Source organism: Pyrus communis, chromosome 1 (genome assembly GCF_041283825.1).
Source record: "Pyrus communis isolate YQ-2024b chromosome 1, ASM4128382v1, whole genome shotgun sequence".
In the NCBI taxonomy this organism is placed as follows: Eukaryota; Viridiplantae; Streptophyta; class Magnoliopsida; order Rosales; family Rosaceae; genus Pyrus; species Pyrus communis.
Window position 1 is genome coordinate 5830772 of NC_142565.1, and position 19586 is coordinate 5850357.

General features: G+C 37.5%; 4 protein-coding genes across 10 annotated transcripts; 3 read left to right on the forward strand and 1 right to left on the reverse strand.

Moving 5' to 3' along the window:
- The first annotated feature begins 937 nt into the window (after positions 1–937).
- On the forward strand, positions 938–3003 carry LOC137721150 (ras-related protein Rab2BV-like). 2 transcript variants are annotated; one of them, XM_068460259.2, is made up of 3 exons: positions 938–1071; positions 1169–1370; positions 2150–3003. In XM_068460259.2, exons 2-3 carry the CDS (start codon positions 1206–1208, stop codon positions 2630–2632), a joined length of 648 nt encoding a protein of 215 aa, XP_068316360.2. In that variant the 5' UTR covers positions 938–1071; positions 1169–1205; the 3' UTR covers positions 2633–3003. The 2 variants fall into 2 exon arrangements, with proteins under 2 accessions (XP_068316360.2, XP_088550649.1); XM_088694523.1 differs by having other exon boundaries at positions 938–1075; positions 2150–2785.
- Positions 3004–4720: 1717 nt separating this feature from the next.
- On the forward strand, positions 4721–7503 carry LOC137719688 (protein NRT1/ PTR FAMILY 5.6-like). Its single transcript, XM_068458732.2, has 4 exons — positions 4721–5005; positions 5277–5494; positions 5712–6256; positions 6581–7503. Exons 1-4 carry the CDS (start codon positions 4846–4848, stop codon positions 7440–7442), a joined length of 1785 nt encoding a protein of 594 aa, XP_068314833.2. The 5' UTR covers positions 4721–4845; the 3' UTR covers positions 7443–7503.
- A 3558-nt stretch (positions 7504–11061) lies between these two features.
- Positions 11062–15201, forward strand: LOC137720617 (uncharacterized). 5 transcript variants are annotated; one of them, XR_015962797.1, is made up of 9 exons: positions 11062–11562; positions 11942–12118; positions 12225–12374; positions 12894–12995; positions 13085–13155; positions 13274–13341; positions 13723–13854; positions 13983–14070; positions 14651–15201. XR_015962797.1 is itself a non-coding variant. In XM_068459706.2 (7 exons), exons 1-7 carry the CDS (start codon positions 11311–11313, stop codon positions 14890–14892), a joined length of 1062 nt encoding a protein of 353 aa, XP_068315807.2. In that variant the 5' UTR covers positions 11062–11310; the 3' UTR covers positions 14893–15201. The 5 variants fall into 5 exon arrangements, 1 of the variants encoding a protein (XP_068315807.2); XR_011066561.2 differs by having other exon boundaries at positions 13747–13854; XR_011066560.2 differs by having other exon boundaries at positions 13747–14070.
- Positions 15202–15611: 410 nt separating this feature from the next.
- On the reverse strand, positions 15612–19389 carry LOC137720616 (protein DA1-related 2). 2 transcript variants are annotated; one of them, XM_068459705.2, is made up of 11 exons: positions 18874–19389; positions 18566–18732; positions 18040–18127; positions 17810–17933; positions 17537–17657; positions 17366–17449; positions 17159–17278; positions 16837–17049; positions 16694–16756; positions 16451–16566; positions 15612–16352 (listed from the first exon to the last, which is right to left on the reverse strand). In XM_068459705.2, the coding sequence occupies exons 1-11, from the start codon at positions 18917–18919 to the stop codon at positions 15959–15961; spliced, it is 1536 nt and encodes a 511-aa protein (XP_068315806.2). In that variant the 5' UTR covers positions 18920–19389; the 3' UTR covers positions 15612–15958. The 2 variants fall into 2 exon arrangements, with proteins under 2 accessions (XP_068315806.2, XP_068315805.2); XM_068459704.2 differs by having other exon boundaries at positions 18566–18735; positions 18874–19358.
- Between the last annotated feature and the right edge of the window lie 197 nt (positions 19390–19586).

The window sequence follows — 19586 nt, forward strand, 5'->3', positions numbered from 1 at the left end:
TAATGGCTTAATCTTTATTTCGATTTATCCTTTGCACTTTCAAATTGGTTATGAGTTCTAACAATGATTTTTAACATGATATTTACTTATCCAAATTAATTTTGTAAATTCGTTTAATTGACGTTTAAAAATAATAGGTGCTTGTAAGTTCGTAACAATAATTGAAAATATGGTGAGAGTTCATGAAGCATTGCTAAGCTTCTTCAAGAGAAACGATAATTGCACTATTTTTTTTTTGGTCATCAAATTAGATAAAATATATGTTTTTTTTTAGTACATCTATATTTTTATACTAAAGAGATGGGGAGTTCGACTAAGTCACACAATGGGCAACCTAGTTTGGTATCAAATTCACCATCCACGAGATTTGAACATAAGACCTCTCATTTCCAAGTGAAGAGGAATACCACCAGATAGTAGTACTGAAACACAAATAAGATATATGTTAAACAATGTAATAAATATTCCTTTTTTACTTGTAAGTGATCGAGAGGTCTTAGGTTTGATTATCGCCAAAGACGAATTTGAATCTAGCTCATTGTGAGGTCTAGCACACCCCTTCACCCCCTTAGGTTCGATTTATCGTTTGTTAAAAAAAAAAAAACAATGCGATAAATTCAAAGAAGAGTGTTTAAAAAGATAAAATAGTCTGTATGTGTGATTATTTGGTTTTTTTTTAAGAATAAAAATAAGCAACCCTAATGGAGTTTTTCAGTGGGCCTTAAATATGCCCTAAGCCCATATTGAGAGCCTTTTTTTGGTCAACAAGCCAACATTGAGAACGGGCTTAAATTTTATGCGGCATGTCGTGCGAAGGGTCCGTTTACTTTACAGAGACTCTCCGAATTCCGCGCGTCCTTTCCCACGTGAAGGGCCGTTTTAAGTGCATTTTCATCCGTTCTTTCTGTTTTTCTTCTTCTCTGTTTCCAAAAACTTCAATGCAAAAACATTCCCAACGAAACTTAACGTTCAAAAAATCTTCTATCGTGTTGATCACCATTCTCCGCGCCATTGTTTTATGATTACCCACTTTCCGTTTGTTTCTCGGGAAAATCAGACTGGAAAGAAAACGTAGGTAAATGAAACCGCTTTCTGAGAGAATGGGTTAATTTGTTTGGTATTGTGATTACTAATGGCTTTTTGTTTGATGAATTTTGGATCTGGCCAGGTGTGGGTGGTGTGTGTGTGTGTGAGGAGTAGAACGTATGGCGTACAAGGTTGATCACGAATACGATTACCTCTTCAAGATTGTATTGATTGGAGATTCGGGTGTCGGAAAATCGAACATTCTTTCGAGGTTTACGAGGAATGAATTTTGTTTGGAGTCTAAGTCCACCATTGGAGTTGAATTTGCAACTAGGACATTGCAGGTTGGTTTTGTTTTTTTTTTGGAAAATATTGATCGTTTGCAATTTTCTTGGTTTTATATTGTTTTGTTCTTTAATTTTTATTTGCATTGAAACAATGGTGAAGGAATAAATTATCGTTTATAGAATTGTGGGAAATCCTTATAATTGTCTTCTGATAGTTTATTTCGATCTCTTTAGGCAAAGTTTTATGAAGTACAAAAACTTTAGCGCCCGTCTGGTAACCATATCGTTGCGGTTCTTCTTACCAAAACAATGGATTGAGTTTTAGTAAGCCTTCGTGCATATCAACTTTAACTATTTGTTTATAGCCTGTGAGGCTCTAAGGATGAGAAGTTATTATATAACTTTACTTATACAGTTTAAGGTATAGTACCAATGTTGCCTTGCGTATCATCCGGTTTACGTCCATGACTGCCATGGACAATCTAGGTAGAACACTGCCCTTCTGCAGAATATTGTTTGGTACCAATGTCAATCTATGTCAAAACTACCATTTTAGCCGATTACAGATGTAATTAAATTGTTTAGTGGCAGGGTTCTGTGCAGGGCTTGTAGGGCTTCTCTTGTTATGTATAGTAGAGAACTTCAGAAAGGGATTATCATTTTTTATACTAAAAAAACCCTTCTCAATCTCACATGTCTAAACGACGCGTCTTTTACTGACAAACAGCTGTTAAAATCGAAGCGATTCATCACTTGGTTTTGATTGTTTAGTCATCAAAGTTTAAGGAATAGCTGCTTGCTTCTACGTCAAGATATATCCTTTTATTCTGATGCAGGTAGAGGGGAAGACAGTGAAAGCACAAATATGGGACACGGCAGGTCAAGAGAGGTACCGAGCCATTACGAGTGCTTACTACAGAGGGGCTGTTGGTGCCTTATTGGTGTATGACATAACCAAGAGGCAAACATTTGACAATGCTCAGAGGTGGCTCCGCGAACTAAGAGACCACGCAGACTCTAACATTGTCATAATGATGGCCGGAAACAAATCTGACTTGAATCACCTGAGAGCAGTTCCGGCAGATGATGCTCAAATCTTGGCTGAGAAGGAAGGTCTCTCGTTCCTTGAAACTTCAGCATTGGAAGCCTTCAATGTCGAGAATGCGTTTCAGACCATTTTGTTGGACATTTATCACATAATAAGCAAGAAGGCACTAGCAGCACAGGAGGCAGTTTCTACTGGACTCCCTCAAGGAACTACCATCAATGTTGCAAATATTTCCGGTGACATGAACAAGAGAACTTGTTGCTATAACTAAGAAAGTATCAACTATCGATCTATAAGACGGAAAGAAGTAGGCAAGCGTATACAATTTTTGTTTTTGTTTACAGAAAAATGTGGCTAAGTTTCTAGCTACTTGTCATGTATTTTAACCTCTAGACGCTAAAGTGAAAAGCACAGGGTTTTAGTGAACCGTAGTTGAAGATGAACGTGGCAGCTTCCGCTGTTTCTGTTGATTTTTGGTACCTGAGGCAACCGGGGTCTTGTTATAGGCAAGGATTAGGTTAAAAAAGCATTGTATGTGTTCGTATTATTCTTTTCATCTTCTTGTTCTCCAAAATTTATCTCTGATCTTGTGAATCTTTGTACTTGATGCTGCAATAAATATTTCCATGTATTATGATGTTATTACTTTTTTTAAAATGATAATCTGTACATTGTAGATAGCTCAGAAACAGTTGCTTGATTTCGGAAAAAATACATGCGTTGAGTCGAAGTCTCACTCATTTGGATGAGACTTGTAAGACACAAAAGGGTTGAAATGTCTCTGTAAGTATTCCCGATCCTTGAAAAAGATGAATAACCATGATTTGCCACAAGTTGTCCCCTTTTAAAAAAAAATATTGTCCAATTTATTAAATTCAGTTCTAACGTTTAGAGTTAAGCAAACACAACTTAATAGTAGTCTAATTTAATTTAAATAATTCAGTCTAGATCGAGTAACCAATTGAAAAGTGGAACAAGTTCCGCCGTAGATACTTAAGTAGTTGCAATCTTGCAAAGTTGCTTACTGACGAAATCGTTTTTTTTTTCTTTCTCTAGACTATTCCTCAGAGATCAACTCAGTAATAAATCAATCAAACCAGAAATCGTTAAACCATTCAATTAATATTGTCGTAATTTAAATGTTTAACTGAAAAAAAATATTACGTATATTTATTGAACTATTAAATGATTAAATAATCTCGTATTTAGTTATTTTTTTCTTTGTAGAGATATCTTTAAGCAAGCACTCCACTAATAAACAAAGAAACTCTCTCTTCCTACAAAAGCAGGGTACTCTCCATATTTCTAGTTTGTTTCAGTACCATTTTTATCCATTATTTCATTAACAACACCAAGCGAAAGATGAAGCAAGAAATAGAGAGATTTTTCAATGTACAGGTTGTGTTGATTTGAAATTTGAAAAAAAAAAATCGACTAATTGTATTATAATACTAAGTGTACTAGGTAGTGTTTCCGGTTGAAAAATGTCTCCAAGAAATGAGAGCACATTTATATACATTTATGTCATTAACAATAAGCTTTTTAGCCAAAATGGTCCTTGAGATTTGCATAACTCCTCACTTTGATCCCTGAGATTTGAAATTGATAAAATTGGTCCTTGAGTTTTTCCACAATCAATCATTTTGGTCATTTCTTGAAAAATCTCAACAAAATAAGGATAAAATGACAAAATACCCTCAATTTTTGTCAAATCATTTTGGCCTATGGTTTATTATATTGAGGTAATTTTGTCACTTGGATTCTTATTTAACATAATTTTTTCACCGAATGACCAAAATGATTGATAGTGGACAATTTTATGGACCACTTCTATTGATTTCAAATCTCAAAGATCAAAATGAGGAGTTAGTCAAATCCCAAAATAATCGCAATATATTTTTAAAAACGGTTTTGGGTGCGTAGATACTAGACGAGGATTTAGCCTTTTAGGATGCAGAAAGTAATCACACTTGAAATGTCGTTAATAATTATCGGTAATATGAACCATGTTCATAGCGTCTAGATGCTTGAAAGTCGAAAAATAGATCTGCAGGCCTGCAAATTTACTCCTAAACATTAATGCCAAACGGTTCTGATTTCTTAATCTAGAAAATTTGTTGTGAGATCGCTTTCATATCGAACAAATTAATTAACCTTTTAACCAAACGATCGAATGACAGAGTCCCTTAGCTGTTAAAAAAACAGTGAGAAACAAGCACAGACTTGAATCAAAAAACAACAAACTGGTTCTTCCTATAAAAGCAGGCACTCTTGGTTTGAAATTTGTATCATTACAAACTAAACTGTTTTTCGTAACATTTCTGAGCTTCCTTCGTTGAATAAAAGAATGCGTCGAGCAGGGGGTTCCTAGAAGTAATAGTCCCTTCTCTTCGAGGAGGGTGGGTGCTTTGCGCCCTACTTCAACTGTTGCTGAGGAACTAATCTCGCCTCATCTTCTATTAAGTTTTTTAAAAAACCTTAAAGATGAAGCATGATAGATTGGAGAAAAGAAAATCAGGCAGTCATGCTTCGGATATATTTAGGGACGACGAGACTTGGGTTTATGATTCATCCATAGATCATAGAGGACGAGTTCCTCGCCGTGCTTCTACTGGTGTTTGGAAAGCTTCACTGTTTATCATCAGTAAGTGCCTCTGTGTTTGTGTGTGTCTTTATATTTTTCAAATCACCTTTGAAAGCCAGCATTTTGATTCTTTTTTTCTTTTCGTCAAAGCATTTCATTAATTTCTTGAACTCTCTTTACCGGTAATTTCTGAGTATATAATCGGCCATCTTCGATCGTATATATTTGTTTGTCATATACACGATCAGCTGTGTAAAGCTGTTTCTGGTTTTATATATTTGTTTGTCTATCTCTCTCATCGAAGTGATTGATATATTTATTTTTGTTGTAGCTATTGAATTTAGTGAAAGGTTAAGCTGGTTTGGACTATCAACAAATCTCATCTCCTACCTCACCGGAGTACTTCATCAAGAAATCAAAACAGCAGCCAAAACTGTGAACTTTTGGTCAGGAGTGACAACATTAATACCTTTAATTGGAGGATTTTTAGCAGATGCCTACACTGGCCGATTCGGCATGGTTATGGTTTCATCCTTCATTTATCTAACGGTGAATATATTAAGCCCTAACTTACCAGAGAAAGTTACCTGCACAAGGGATGACACTATGGTGGTATCTTTAGTAAGTGACGTATTGTCATGTATTTTTCGCTAAGGTTACTACCAAAGTCCCCTGTTGCAAGGAAGTTTTTCTCCCAAATTTATATTCAATCGTACTACTCATAAATATTGGACTAACACCTTTTACAAAATCCTTAAATCATCAGGGTCTAAGTCTGCTGACAATGTCGCAGTTCGTCCCTAGTCTAAAGCCCTGTGATACAACCCCCTGCCGACTGCCGCCTCGAAGGCTTCATGAAGTGGTGCTTTTTGTTGCCCTGTATTGCATCTCTCTTGGAACTGGAGGGCATAAACCATGTCTTCAGAGCTTTGGAGCAGATCAATTCGATGACGATCACCCGGTAGAGCGAATCAAGAAAATGTCCTACTTCAATTGGTGGAACTTTGCAACCTGCTGTGGGCTGCTTCTTGGGGTGACTGCAATTGTCTATGTTCAAGACTTTTTGGGTTGGGGTGTTGCTGTTCTTGGTCTCACAATCTTCATGGCTACTGCAGTTGTCACCTTCTTTATGGGGAAGTCTTGCTATAGGTATAGGCTCCCAGAAGGAAGCCCCTTGATCCCCTTGTTGCAGGTATTTGTTGCAGCCATAAGAAAAAGAAAGTTGGCCCATCCTTCAAACCCTGCTTTGCTATTCGAAGTTCCCAAGTCTCAAGCCCATGGAAGGCAACTACTGCATACAAATAGGCTTAGGTAAGCAAACATACGCCTTCATTATATAATTACAATTTATTATTGAATGCAACCATTTCGACAATATAGACCGTATTAATTGTTGATCACATCTCAAATAGAGACAGAATCGTAGATTTTTGTTAGTTCCATGTCATTTGCTCTAATTCGTAGGTTTTTAGACAAATTTTTTATGCATAAAACTTTTGTACCATATTGTTGACCACTTCCCAAATATAGAGGTACGACCTGTTTTTGTAAGTGTGTTTCGTCTGTGTAAAAAATCGTTCAGTAAATATGGTTGAAATAGCGAGACTCAGTACGTATTTAGCTTTGTTTTCTTAGGTTTCTAGACAAGGCAGCGATCATAGAAGAGAATGAGAGCACATCTTGTTTGCAACAGAAACACAATCCTTGGAGATTGACAACACTGACAAGAGTGGAGGAGGTGAAGCTTCTTTTCAACATGATCCCCATATGGATAACCTCAATACCATTTGGATTATGTGTCGCACAAGCCCCAACATTCTTTGTCAAACAAGCTGCAACAATGAACCTTAATATCACTGGCAACTTCAAAATCCCCCCAGCCACAATCAACTCTCTTGCGGCCATTGCAATGTTGATATCTGTCGCAGTCTATGACAAGGTTCTTGTTCCGGTTCTAAGGAAAATCAACGGCAACGAACGGGGGATGACCATCCTCCAAAGGATTGGAGTTGGCATGGTTTTTTCAACAGCAGCAATGACAGCTGCAGCATTAGCCGAAACAAAAAGACTAGGAGTTCATAATCCAAAATCTCTGAGTGTGTTGTGGCTAGCTCCCCAGTACATAATTCTAGGGTTTGGAGATGGGTTCACTCTGGTAGGGCTACAAGAGTACTTCTACGACGAAGTTCCCGACAACATGAGAAGCATAGGGATTGCTTTGTATCTGAGTGTGATAGGAACTGGGAGCTTCGTAAGTAGCTTTCTGATTATGGCTGTGGATAGTATCACCGGAAAGGCAGGGAAAAGCTGGTTTGGAAAGGACTTACGTTCAAGCCGTTTGGACAATTTCTATTGGCTTTTGGCAGCAGTGAATGCGGTGAATTTCTTCGCTCATGTGTGGGTATCTATTCGATATACGTACAAAACTGTGGAGAGGAGGAGGGTAGTGCCTGATAATGTTTCTGAGTGTAGCAGCAGTGATCAACTTATGCCTTGATAATTATTATGTGTATATGAGGAAATTGAGCTTAATGGTTCATAACGTTTGTCTTGTTGAATGCTGAACAAATTTGTTTAATGTTTTTAAAATTAAAAACTTCTTCATTGTCAATTTTTTCAATTACGATACAACAAACCATCATTATCCCACTATTGAATCCTAAAGTGTATTGGATTTGGTTTTGTTTCAAGTCTTCGTATTATATCCAGTATTAAAACAAATAACATATCCACTATTCTAATTATTCAACAATATTCAAAATAAATTTCCCTGTTTTTAGCACAGTAACAATATTCAGCGTTACACCAAAATAACAAACTAACAATCTATTTATCTTAATAGCAATATTGTGTAAGGTTTCCGTATGCGTGTCAGGCACGTGCCTACGCGTGGCCGGTGCATGAGGGGGCGTGGGTGATTGGAAAATTTTTCTAAAAATACGGGGATGTTTATAGTGTTGAGTAGATCACGTTGGTATATTCAAACACCCCATTTGAGCATTGTATGAGAAGTTATTAGCTAGTACTTTTAGTAGTTTGGTTTTGATTCACTCGTATTTTTCTATATCATTATTGCTTACGCACTGTGCATATGGTTACGTCACTCTCACGTGACGGTCAGCACGCTTTGATTTCGATCGGGATGTACACAGTTAAGTGAATCGAAATGCTCAAGGAGTTGAATATTCTCAAGACATCCAACTAAGATGGAAGCTTAATTAACGAGCAGTGGTCTACAGAAGAGTACTGGTTGTAGAATTAGTACAACAGCCGAAACTTCCTTGGCTTTAACTCTTCAAGCGAAAAAGTGCGCATGTCGATCGGAAAGAATTAGGGTATAAAAGAAAAGACCCATGCGGCATGATTCCACGGGGCAAAGCTTTTGTTAATTAGTTGCTAGTTTGAATGTTTAAAATATCCACGAAATTGTCAATATTTTAATCAAAATATTCGAGAAGTCACGGAAGTTTTTTTTTTTTTAGTGGGGAGGAGGGCACATTTCACCTTATATTGGTAAGATATATGAAAAATAATGAATATCAATGATATTTACCAATTTAGTATATATATTTTATCAGAACCCATGCAGAGTTTGGATTTTTTTTTTTTTTTTGTTTTGAGAAAATATTTATCTAATTTTGACTCAATTTGAAAGAGTTGGTATACTCATCCTATTGCAAATTTTCATAATTTTCGTTGAAGACAATTGATATCGATTCTAATATTCTCATAAATTTGCATATTATTATTTCTATGTCTATCGAAATTTTAAACACTGATGAGTCTGCGAAGCAAAAAAAATTGTTAGAAATTATTATATATAATATTGAAATACCGCCAACCAATCCCCCAACATAAGTTATAACATGGTTCAATTAGAGGCCAAGAGCTGGTGGGATAACGGAATTGATTTTATTTTATTTATTTATTTTTTTAATTTATGTGTTACATTCCAAATATTTCTGAATTTTTTTGGCAATGTCGTGACACCTAGTCACAACCCATGATGGGATAGATAGATGGGATAGATATCAACGCTAAACAAATGGGGAATAACAAGATAAAAAGTAATGAGATCATGGTCTTTGCACTAACCGCCATTAATTCTATATTGTTAGTAAATAAAGCGTTTCTTGTTAATAAATAATATTATTTATATTAAGAGGTGGAAGAATAATAATGTGGTTCAAATTCGTATTTAACGAGAATCAAATTTAAGATCTCATTTACAATAAAGAGAAATACTATGGAGTTTTAACGAAACACTTCAAGTACTGTTCACTTTTAACGAAAAACCATATTTTTACCTTTCATTTGTACTATTCACTACACCTTTATTTATCATTTTTCATTAAAACTAAAGTTTTTTTTTTTTGAACTTTTCACTAATTTTCCTTAAATTACACTATTAAATGACTGTAAAAGATTCTTAATAATGATAAATTAATCTGTGCTAGTTTAACGTAATTTCAATTACTCAACCCTGCCTAGGGGCTAAAGGAAGATACTCTCGTGAAAAGAGAAAGATACTATCTTGCTTGGACTCGAAGCCATCCAAGTTCCACTTTTCTTTTACATACTCATGCATTTGAACCTACCACTAAAGGGAACCAAGATGATCCATACTCCTATTATGCTATACATTTTTTTTATATATTTATTTGTGAAAGTTATACTACCATGAACAAATTCACATTATGGTCACTGAAATACAAGTTGGTTATAAATTAGAAAATTTTTTTAAATGTGACGGTCGCACAATCTTGTAATGCTATAATTTAAACGTTACTATAAAGGTCAACAATAACATCGATATTTCATAACTTAAGTATCATAAATATTATGTCTCACTTTTCTAAGCGAAAATCACATTTATTAGTTGAAAATTGAATTGGTACAAACAATAACATTCTAATTTGTAATATCACATAAGAGCTTGAAGGCCACAACTAAATTTTGCTAATAAATTAGAACGAAATTATGTTTCATACAATCGTAGCTTTGCATTATTGACTTCTAAAAAAAAAAAAAAAATTAGGAAGAATAAAAGTGAATGGATATGGTTTTGCTAAAATGAGGGTTATGTTCATTACCCAATTTATCATTGTTTGATAAATATAAATTTCAAGATTTGTATAATGGATAAACTTAAGAAAAATTTCAAGATCTATATGAGAGTTGTGTGACTATCGTATGCCACTAAAACTCAAGGGAAAATGAGAATACTTCATTGGATGCGTGGGCACATGAGAAAGGACAAGATTAGGAATGCAGATATGCGAGGTATAGTAGGAGTAGCTGAAATTGAAGGAAAAATAAGTGAAAATTGGTTACGGTAGTTTGGACATGTAAAATGAAGGTCTACTGATGCTCCGGTCAAAAGATGCGATTACGAAATAGAGGTTCATGGTCGAAGGGGTAAATGAAGACCTATGAAGATGTAATACAGAACCAAGCGCGATGATATTCTACGATTCATACAGCCGATTTCATTTAATAGTAAAATGCCTTGTTATTGTTTTTGTAATAAACACAAACCTAAATAAAATATACCCAAAGTGAATGGTGGATAGGAGTAAAATACTTTGTGGAAAAATTGTTGGTCGGTGGGTGAAAAGTACAAAATAAAAGATAAAAAGAGAGACAAAAAGTTTGAAATTTTGAATACTTAGCCCTTCGGGAATGCTACGTGGCAGACAAGTCGTGGAGAACACAATTAACCGACTTATGTTCCTATTACAACAGCGTTAACCTCGCCAGCTGGCAACAATACGCCCACTCCAAAGCTTTTTTATTTTTTATTTATTTGTGAAAGTCCGCATGCGAACGTGAAGCCGCTTGCGCAAAAAGCATATTCGAAAGCGAAAATAATCGGTAAATAAGATATTCCGCGGCCGCAAAAATTGCCTGCATCCAGTTGTATTATAACACCACCCACATCAAAAAAATATTCACTGTCGTGTTTACGTACCAACGGTCTCTTTTTATTCACTAATAGAAAACCGCCATTTGTCTGTGCTAGAATAGGACGCAATGCACTTGATTGCCCCCCCCCGGGGCCCCCCGCGCGACTTGTTTAGTTGACGATGACGGAAAACCCTAATCTTTCCTTAAACGCACCGTCTAGGTGAAAGCGGTCAAACGGCGTCGCTTGGTACATTCTTCTATCTCTTCCTGCGTTCAAATTAGGCAGGGAGAGCAGACAAGAGTAATGAAGAAGTTCCACAGCAGAAGCAGAAAACTGGGTTCGTGCAATTTCTAATCTCTAGGGTTTTTTTTCCGGCATTCAATTTCTATCAGGTTTTGGGAGTTTGGGGTGAGGTTGCTTCGTGGCGAAGTTAGGGGATTCTAGCGGCAACCCAGAAATGCAGACGGAGGCGAGAGTTGGGGTGGTGGTGGAAGGAGGGCAGATTGCTCTGAATACCGGCCATGGAGGCGTGGCCGTCGAAGGCGGCGTGAGGTCGCTCGCGCAGTCGCTGCCGCAGAAACAGACGAAGCCGCTGCACCAACAGCAGTCTCAGATCGGTACGGTGTCACAGCTTCTCGCCGGAGGAGTCGCCGGCGCTCTCAGTAAGACTTGCACGGCGCCTCTTGCTCGGCTCACTATTCTCTTTCAGGTGGGTCTTCTCCCTGTTTTTCCTTCATTTTTAATGTTTGTTTTTGCAGGCTGATTAATGAGTTTTTGTTTAATTTATAGACTTGTAATATATTATTTTGGTGTTTGGTGTGTTCTTTTCAATGAAACTTGGTTAAAAAAAAAAAGAACTTTGAATTAAATGTCGGAGTTTTCAAGTTACTGATCAAGTGAAGATTGGGTTTTGTTATGCTTTACTGAACAAAGGGTCATGCTTGGTTTTAGTTTTAATGAAAATTTGGTTAAAATTTTGAACTTTGAATTAAACCCGAGTTTTCGGGTTACTGAACAAGTAAAGATTGGGTTTTGTTATGATTATCGAACAATGGAGCTGCTTTACTGATATCACGCTATCATTTTAGGTGCAAGGTATGCACTCAGATGTTGCAACGATGCGAAAAGCTAGCATATGGCATGAGGCCTCCAGAATTGCTGGTGAAGAAGGATTTAGAGCTTTCTGGAAAGGAAATTTGGTGACAATTGCTCATCGTCTTCCATATTCTTCCGTCAATTTCTACTCATATGAGCAGTATAAAAAGGTTGGTAAAAACACTTGGTTCATGTTACCTTCATGCAGTTCAACTGGTCAATTAAGTTATTTTACCATTGTTTTATGTTTAATTCGTTGGGTTTTATGTGTTACAGTTCCTAAAAAATGTTCCTGGACTGGAAAATCATAGGGACAACTTAAGTACAGACCTTGGTGTGCATTTTGTGGGTGGAGGATTGGCCGGAATAACAGCTGCATCAGTTACATATCCTTTGGATCTTGTAAGGACACGCCTTGCAGCTCAGGTAATTTGGAAAGAAATGCTTTCTTTTACTAGATTTTGTACTTATTTGGGAAGTGCTTTTAAACAACTGAAACAGCGTTTAGAGAAAATGTTTTTGAAACCAATACTTAGTAAAATTAAGTTAATCCTAGAAGTGCTTCCTTCAGGAAGCAGGAAGAACTTCAAGTGCTTTTGGAACCCAAAAACAGTTTCTCTAAAAGTGCTTTCAGTCATTTAAAAGCACTTCCCAAATGAGATTGGTTAAGTTGTTGAACCATTGATTGCCATGTTTGGGAATGCATGTCGCGTCAATCATTGGTAGTTGGCATATGTTTTCTTTTTTAAACACTTCCCCAGAAGTTACAGTCTAGTTGTATATTTGAATCATACCTACAGGGGCATATGTTCAACTGTATTCTGAACCATTTCATCCTTTTTGAATTACTGTATGTTAGTCTCTGATCGAATTTAAAAGCTCTGCCTCGACTGAAAAGTTTTCATATGTATTTTGCTCCCCTATTGATTTGTTGGAAATTTGCAGACAAACGTGATGTACTACAAAGGAATTTGGCATACACTGCGAACTATTACCCAGGATGAGGGTATTTTTGGCCTCTATAAGGGACTCGGAGCAACCCTCTTGGTATTCTCAAATTATTTTTTTGTAACTTCATTTATGCCTAGAATCCTCTCTTGGTGTTTTATCTGACTTCTCTACTGTCTATAATGCAGGGTGTTGGGCCCAGTATAGCTATCAGTTTTTCAGTGTATGAGACCTTGAGAGCTTATTGGCAGTCACATAGGTGGGTTACTTTATCAATTGAGTCTGCAGTTAAATGGTTTATATGTTACAATCACCTTTGCATGCATGCTTTCTTTAGGCCTAACACTATAATGCTAATTTTGTTATCTTCACATCAGGCCTGAGGATTCTACTGTGTTGGTTAGTCTTGCTTGTGGGAGCCTTTCAGGAATTGCATCATCAACAGGTGAGTGATCTTACCCTTCCTATTTCCTTAGATCTCTTGAAAAGTGATTCTATATAGTTTCTCAAGTCAGATAGTCTGGATGGTTGTTCTTAATGGACGTCATAGTTTGTATTGTATAGATATCGGTGTCAAGCTTGATGCGTGGATGTAATGCTTCCTTTACCCATGTAGCTTTAACGCACATTTCTTTTCACTATTTACTACTTCAATAATAGTTTCTGTTGGATTACTTTTAAGGGTTACATTTGGTGAAATACCCCTAACCTAAACTATTGCATTGAAATCTGATTAGAGCAGTCTTGTTACACTTAACAATGTGGTTGAATAATTTGGTTTGTTTAATTAGAAATGTCAATAATAAATAAAAGTTAATGTACATAGCTGTTTTCTATGCTTTTGATGCAGAGAAAACAGGTTGTGGTGCAGGCTCTGCACCAAGTCTCTAAACAGACTGACCCTTAGAGCCAGAAACCAGGCCGGAGGGGGTTTTTAATGCGGTATTTGAGAATCTTAGTAAGGAAGCTGACAAGAAATTTCTTATGCATCATCACTCATCTAACTTATTTTTGTTTTTATGATAAAGACCTTGTTTTGATTAACATCCACTGTCCAACATTTCTTCGGTGACTTGTCTCCCAAAGGTTTGCAGTCGGTTCTATTGTAGGGTGGAACTGCTCTCAGGTGAAACTATGTCTTCAGTTACCAAATGTGAGAGGTGTCCTCTTTGAGGTATGCTTCTCACTTAGGTTTCCTTATTCCAATGGCTTCATGGGTATTGTATTCCTTCAAGCCCTCGCGAGTGCATGCGGGGATACTCTTGGGCTGGTGTTGCCTTCACTTGGATCTTAATCTCTAAATATTCTTTCCTTTATTTAAGGCAGACTATCTTCCTTCATTTTGTCATAAAAGTGTGAGTGTTAGCTTTTTAAATCATCTGCTGACTGACCAGTAAGGTATTTGAACACCTCATTATTACTCCCGAAAAAACTAAATTTCATTCGTACTTGCACTATATTTTCAAGCTGCATAGTGGTAGTGGTCGAATAGCCAATATTACTCAATTTATTTGAGAGTGGTTGCATAGTGCTTGTAGTCTGATCATAGGTTTAGTTTTATTTTTGTTGCTTTTAAATCATTTTCTCGTCTTGACTTGTCATGTGCCACTGTCTTTGCATTGTTTGATTTGTTAACTGTTCGAGACCTGATTTCATGACCTCGGAGAATGTAGTCTTCAAACAGTATTGTAGTATGATGGGCATTTGCCAACGGTGTCCAGCTCTTTTCATTTTATTCTCATTATATTGTGCAGCAACCTTCCCATTGGATCTTGTGAGGCGACGGAAGCAGTTGGAAGGCGCTGGTGGCCGAGCTCGTGTCTACACAACAGGTCTTTTTGGCACATTTAAGCACATCTTCAAAACAGAAGGGTTGCGTGGCTTATATAGAGGGATCCTCCCAGAATACTACAAGGTGGTACCCGGTGTAGGTATCTGTTTCATGACGTACGAGACGTTGAAGATGCTTTTAGCGGATGTCAGTGCTGCTATATAGTTTCACTAGATACTCATCTTTCCCGAAAGCTATACCGTAGGAGGGGCGCGAAAGAGGCTGTCGGAACAAAATCTCGTGGCAGGTAGTTTTGCGATGCTGCTGTGGGGAATAGATTTTTCCGTGTATAGATTGACGATCCTACATCTCTCACATTTTGAATTTGTATGCGACGCAAGTGTCTCTTACAGTAATCAGAAATATTAAATCTTCTCCTCTGAGAAATCTTCAATTTACGGGACGTTTCCTGCAGCTGTAATTCGTACTTGTCTTCGAATTAACAAAGCAATCTAGCATTATGCGTTGTACTAATCTATCTATTTACTAATTTCTCGCCGTGATTGCCCCTCTGGCGCATGATGTTATCAATCTACTTGTTCTCTAAAACATGTTTTAATTTTACGGTTCTACACCGTTGGTGCACGAGATATCTACTGTCAGACTGAAAAACTTGCCGTTTTCCAAAAGCACGCTTCTCTTTCACAAGAATTGTTCTACACATTACTGGCTCTCATGCGAAGAAATCTTTCACAAAACTTCTCTTAGAAAATTCCATAACACAAACTCCATTAAAATTTGTAAGAACAGAAGAATCCATAACACAAACTCCATTAAAATTTATAAGAACATAAGAATCACTTAATACTGGTTTGGTACTGAGATGCTTTTATAAGAAGTGGGTACAAAAAAAAGCTAAGCTCAAAAAGTTGTTTGGTGAACACTTAAAAACAGCCTATTTTCACAGTTTTGGGTGAAAAAAAAGCTGAAAACGTAAAGTAGCAAAATGAGCTTCTTCTCACAGCACAGCAGAAGCAGTTTTTTTTTTCAAAGTACAACAATATCAAACCAGCCCAATCTCAAATAAAATAAAAATACATGGATATAATTGTTTATTATTAATATTATTGATTGGAAGAGTGACAATTTGAGCTTGTATCTTCTCCCAGCGACCTAGAGCTTCTGTGATGAGCTCAATCCGTTGTTAGGGTTGAGCAAAATAATATCTTCAGACTTCAATGGCCGTATAGAGCAGAGAGAACAGAGAAATAGCAACATTATTTTTTCCTCGTTACACAGGGAAGTTTCCGGTGTGGTGAATGTGATCCAATGTGCGACGCAAACCATATTTATTCACAGCTGCATTGGCTGCTCGAAACCCTCCTCCGTATGCAGGTGAAGAATCGTGGGAGATTTGGTGCTTGAAAAACTCCCCTAGTTTGTGTTCAACTTCCGATTTTCTACCTTTTTTCGAGGAAAATGTGAAAGAGGAAGAGGAAGCTGCAGGTGAAAATGTAGATGAAGATGGCATGCTTTGGAATCTCGGCATTACTTCTGACTCAAGCCACATGTATGAAAGCACCTGGCAGATGCCTTCCTCTACCTCAGGATTAAGATTCCGGTAGCCATTGAGGCGTAACCAGCCGTGCATCAACTCATGGGCAAGAATGGCACCAGTTAGTAACCTGCATCCAACATGAATATTGAAAACAGTCAGATGAACCTTGTGTGCTGCCAGTTTGATAACCATTTCGTTTTAGTTGAAAGAGCCAACTAGCATTACCTTGGGAGACCATAGAGAACAAGAATGGCAGTAACTTCGCAACTTCGTTTCAATTTCTGAGGTTGGGTTCTCATTCCGATAAATTGATACCCTCCGATTCTCGGCCTTCTGAGGATCTGATTAGTAACACGTGAAGGAATCAAGAGAAACAAATGAGAAAATTTCGTTGAGGTCAGCTTCTTGAATCATTTCAATTTTAAGAAAGAACGAAAAGAGAACTAGTAGAATTGTCTAGATTCGTACACTGGTGACAGTCTGCTCTTCCGAAAGGCATAAACCCCTCGTCTCGGGCATGTGATGGAGGCCCTGCAAAGAACCAGTGATGAATTAGAGGAATTCCTCAAACCGAAAAAACTCAAAGCACAGAGCAGGGATTTCGACATTACACTCCTTTCGCCTACAATAGCTTCGTTAAGTGCTTGTCTTTCGACCAGAAGCATGGGTATTTCCTGCTCCAATTTCATGTACATCCCTTCGTAATAGTCTCGTATGGCATGATACAATGGCTGACAGTCACCGGTGTCCATGATAGCAGATTCCATGCACTCGTAGCATAGACTCCGCCCGTCCCCCAGTGAAACGTACCTTGCATCCCAAGACTTCCAAACGAAGAAAAAGAAGATGAAGAAAGCAGAACAATTTGATTTAGTGTTCGTAAAGTTTCAATTTCAAGAAATACTTCGAGGAGGTGCTAGTGTAGATTAGTACCTCTAAGCGTTCGCAACTGCAGCAACGAGCTGTGTTATCATGTTCATGCGCTGGACAGTACTTCTGTGACCAAAAAGGATGGCATCTATACTCGATCAAACCAGCTCGATTCGTAGGAATCTGAAAATTTTCAAAGCGAAGAATTATTAATGTCGAAGTAGGTTACCACAACGTTTCTATATATCTAGAGAAATAGCCTTTTCTTACAAATTGATGGCAAACTTCACACTTGGGATGAGACAGCTCTTTAAAGCAGGACTTGTGATACGGATCCCTCCCCGACAAAGAAAACTAGGATCAAGAGAAAACACCGGTAAGAACTAGACCATGGCGAAGGAAAAAAAACATGGCCGAACGAGTCCAAGGAAAAGAAACTACCTCATTCTCAACAATCGGGTGGCCACAAGAACGGCAACAGAAGCACTGGGGATGAAAAAAGATCCCCATGCACCCCAGGTAGTTGCCAAACTGTATCTCGTGTTTACAACCGCCACATATTCTGCTAATCAGACACAAAGTGCACAGGATTAGTAGCAGCAACTTTCAAAGCTTCATTAACACTGAGCAATTTGGTATGTAAATAAAAAAAATTGATCAAACCGAAGATCCTAAGCTACGTGAAACTAAAAAGTACACCCAAAAAAATGTTACCTTTGTTGTCCATAGGGATAATACGGTGGAGGGGCTGAGGCATATGGACGAGAGAAAGGTGGAATTGGACCTTCCTGAAGTGACCTAGCAAGCTCTTCATCATTTTCTGTCTGCCGTCTATATCCTGAATATTGCAAAAGAAAATATGCCTGAATAACGACATTGTGAAAACACACGGCGCTCACATAGTGTAGTATTCGGAGGTCGGATCTTGAAGAATGGAAACTTACTGCTTGGTTTTTTCAAATCTTCGGCCAGAGACAGTGCAATTGCATGGTCTAACTCCTCCTTCTCCTTCTGCGCTCTAGAGCGGTCATCCTGATCACACAAGAAAAAGAAACTAATTTAGAAATTCCAGTAGTTTACTCGGATTCTCACCTTCTTCGTTGTAGCTTTCTTTGTTGCACTTTCGTTCTTATAGTTTCATTCCGTTAGCACCATTTGGTCCAATTCATCAAATAAGGCAAAGTTACTTCCATAAAAATTTAATGGAAAAATCAACTCAGTTGACGGGTAGAACATAACAAAATGTTACAAAAATGATCTACATGGATGAAAGTAAAAATCCGAGTAAAGATACAAGCACTCAAAATCAACTGGGAATTATAAAAATCCCATAATATTTTGCAGCCGAAATCAAACCAAAATATGGTATAATTTTGTAATCAAAACAAAAAGAACAATACTAACATGTATTAACAATCTGAAGTTAAGAAGACGTGATCATAAAAAAATAAGAGGGGTTGGTTTTCAAACCAATGATCGAGGTGGCGCCCGCGAAAGCATGTTTTCGTCACCAATAAGCTGCGGATTCCGGTTACTACCAGCAGCGGCTTCTCCACGACTAGGCCTACTCCTGAAAAGTTTACTGAGCCATTTCATAAAGCGTGACTTCCTCTCTACGTATGAAGAAACAAACTCCCCTGCTTACCACAAACATTTCAACGTCATCTCCCAACTTAAAAAAAAAAAAAGTCCTCTGTCCAAACAACATAAGGCACAGAGTTTGGAAATAAATTAAAGCTGAATAAAAAAACTTGAATATATAGATATATGTGTTATACCAGAAATACGAGGGTGAGAAAGCTGGTTGACACCTGAAGCAACCATTGAAGATTAAGCTCCTTATATATAGAACGAGGGCTTCGCCGGAATCACAAAGAACCTTGAAAGGGACGGTCACAGAGAGAGAGAGAGAGATTACGCGACGGACGGCTCGAAAGAAAAGAGGGAGGAGAACAAGGCACCAGGCATCGTCAAAATTAAAGGGCCGAGAGAGAAAGCAAGCAAGAGAATCTCTGAGAGAAAAAGAAAGCGGTTTTAGAATGTAGACAGAGAGACGCAGAGAGCCGCAGATTCTTGGCTTCCACAGCAATGGAGTTCAATTCATTTCGCTCAAAACTCCAACTAAAAGAAAAACTCAAACTCAGATATTTGTACGTGCACATACAAATGTACGTATTAGTCCTCCTACACTAAGGGTTAACAGTAGTTAAGTTTATCGACGACTTATTAACAACTGCAATGTCAAAGTCTCATCAATATCGACAGGTTCTTCTTTTAGAAAAGTGCATTTAAACGCATTGTCGAAAAATTTATTATGTATATGTATGCGGTAGAGAAAAATATGGAATCTGGTGAAGCGGAGAATACAAAAGTAAGGGTGGAGGACAGCCGGATGAATCGAACGAAAAGATGAAAAAAGTGTGGTGTGCGTAAGCATCGTCGTGGATTGGAGTTGGATTGAAGAATGTACTTTTCTCTTTTCTCCTTGCTT

Coding starts and splice junctions, on each gene's coding strand:
- LOC137719688 (XM_068458732.2), top strand. CDS start 4,846: ATGAAGCATGATAGATTGGAGAAAAGAAAATCAGGCAGTCATGCTTCG. Junction 5,006..5,276: donor AGCTTCACTGTTTATCATCA/GTAAGTGCCTCT, acceptor TTTTTGTTGTAG/CTATTGAATTTAGTGAAAGG. Junction 5,495..5,711: donor CATCCTTCATTTATCTAACG/GTGAATATATTA, acceptor TTAAATCATCAG/GGTCTAAGTCTGCTGACAAT.
- LOC137720616 (XM_068459704.2), bottom strand. CDS start 18,919: ATGGTTGCTTCAGGTGTCAACCAGCTTTCTCACCCTCGTATTTCTG. Junction 17,450..17,536: donor ACCCGATTGTTGAGAATGAG/GTAGTTTCTTTT, acceptor TCTTGATCCTAG/TTTTCTTTGTCGGGGAGGGA. Junction 17,050..17,158: donor GCAGTTGCGAACGCTTAGAG/GTACTAATCTAC, acceptor TTCGTTTGGAAG/TCTTGGGATGCAAGGTACGT.
- LOC137720617 (XM_068459706.2), top strand. CDS start 11,311: ATGCAGACGGAGGCGAGAGTTGGGGTGGTGGTGGAAGGAGGGCAGATT. Junction 12,996..13,084: donor GACTCGGAGCAACCCTCTTG/GTATTCTCAAAT, acceptor TCTATAATGCAG/GGTGTTGGGCCCAGTATAGC. Junction 13,342..14,650: donor AGGAATTGCATCATCAACAG/GTGAGTGATCTT, acceptor TATATTGTGCAG/CAACCTTCCCATTGGATCTT.
- LOC137721150 (XM_068460259.2), top strand. CDS start 1,206: ATGGCGTACAAGGTTGATCACGAATACGATTACCTCTTCAAGATTGTA. Junction 1,371..2,149: donor TTGCAACTAGGACATTGCAG/GTTGGTTTTGTT, acceptor ATTCTGATGCAG/GTAGAGGGGAAGACAGTGAA.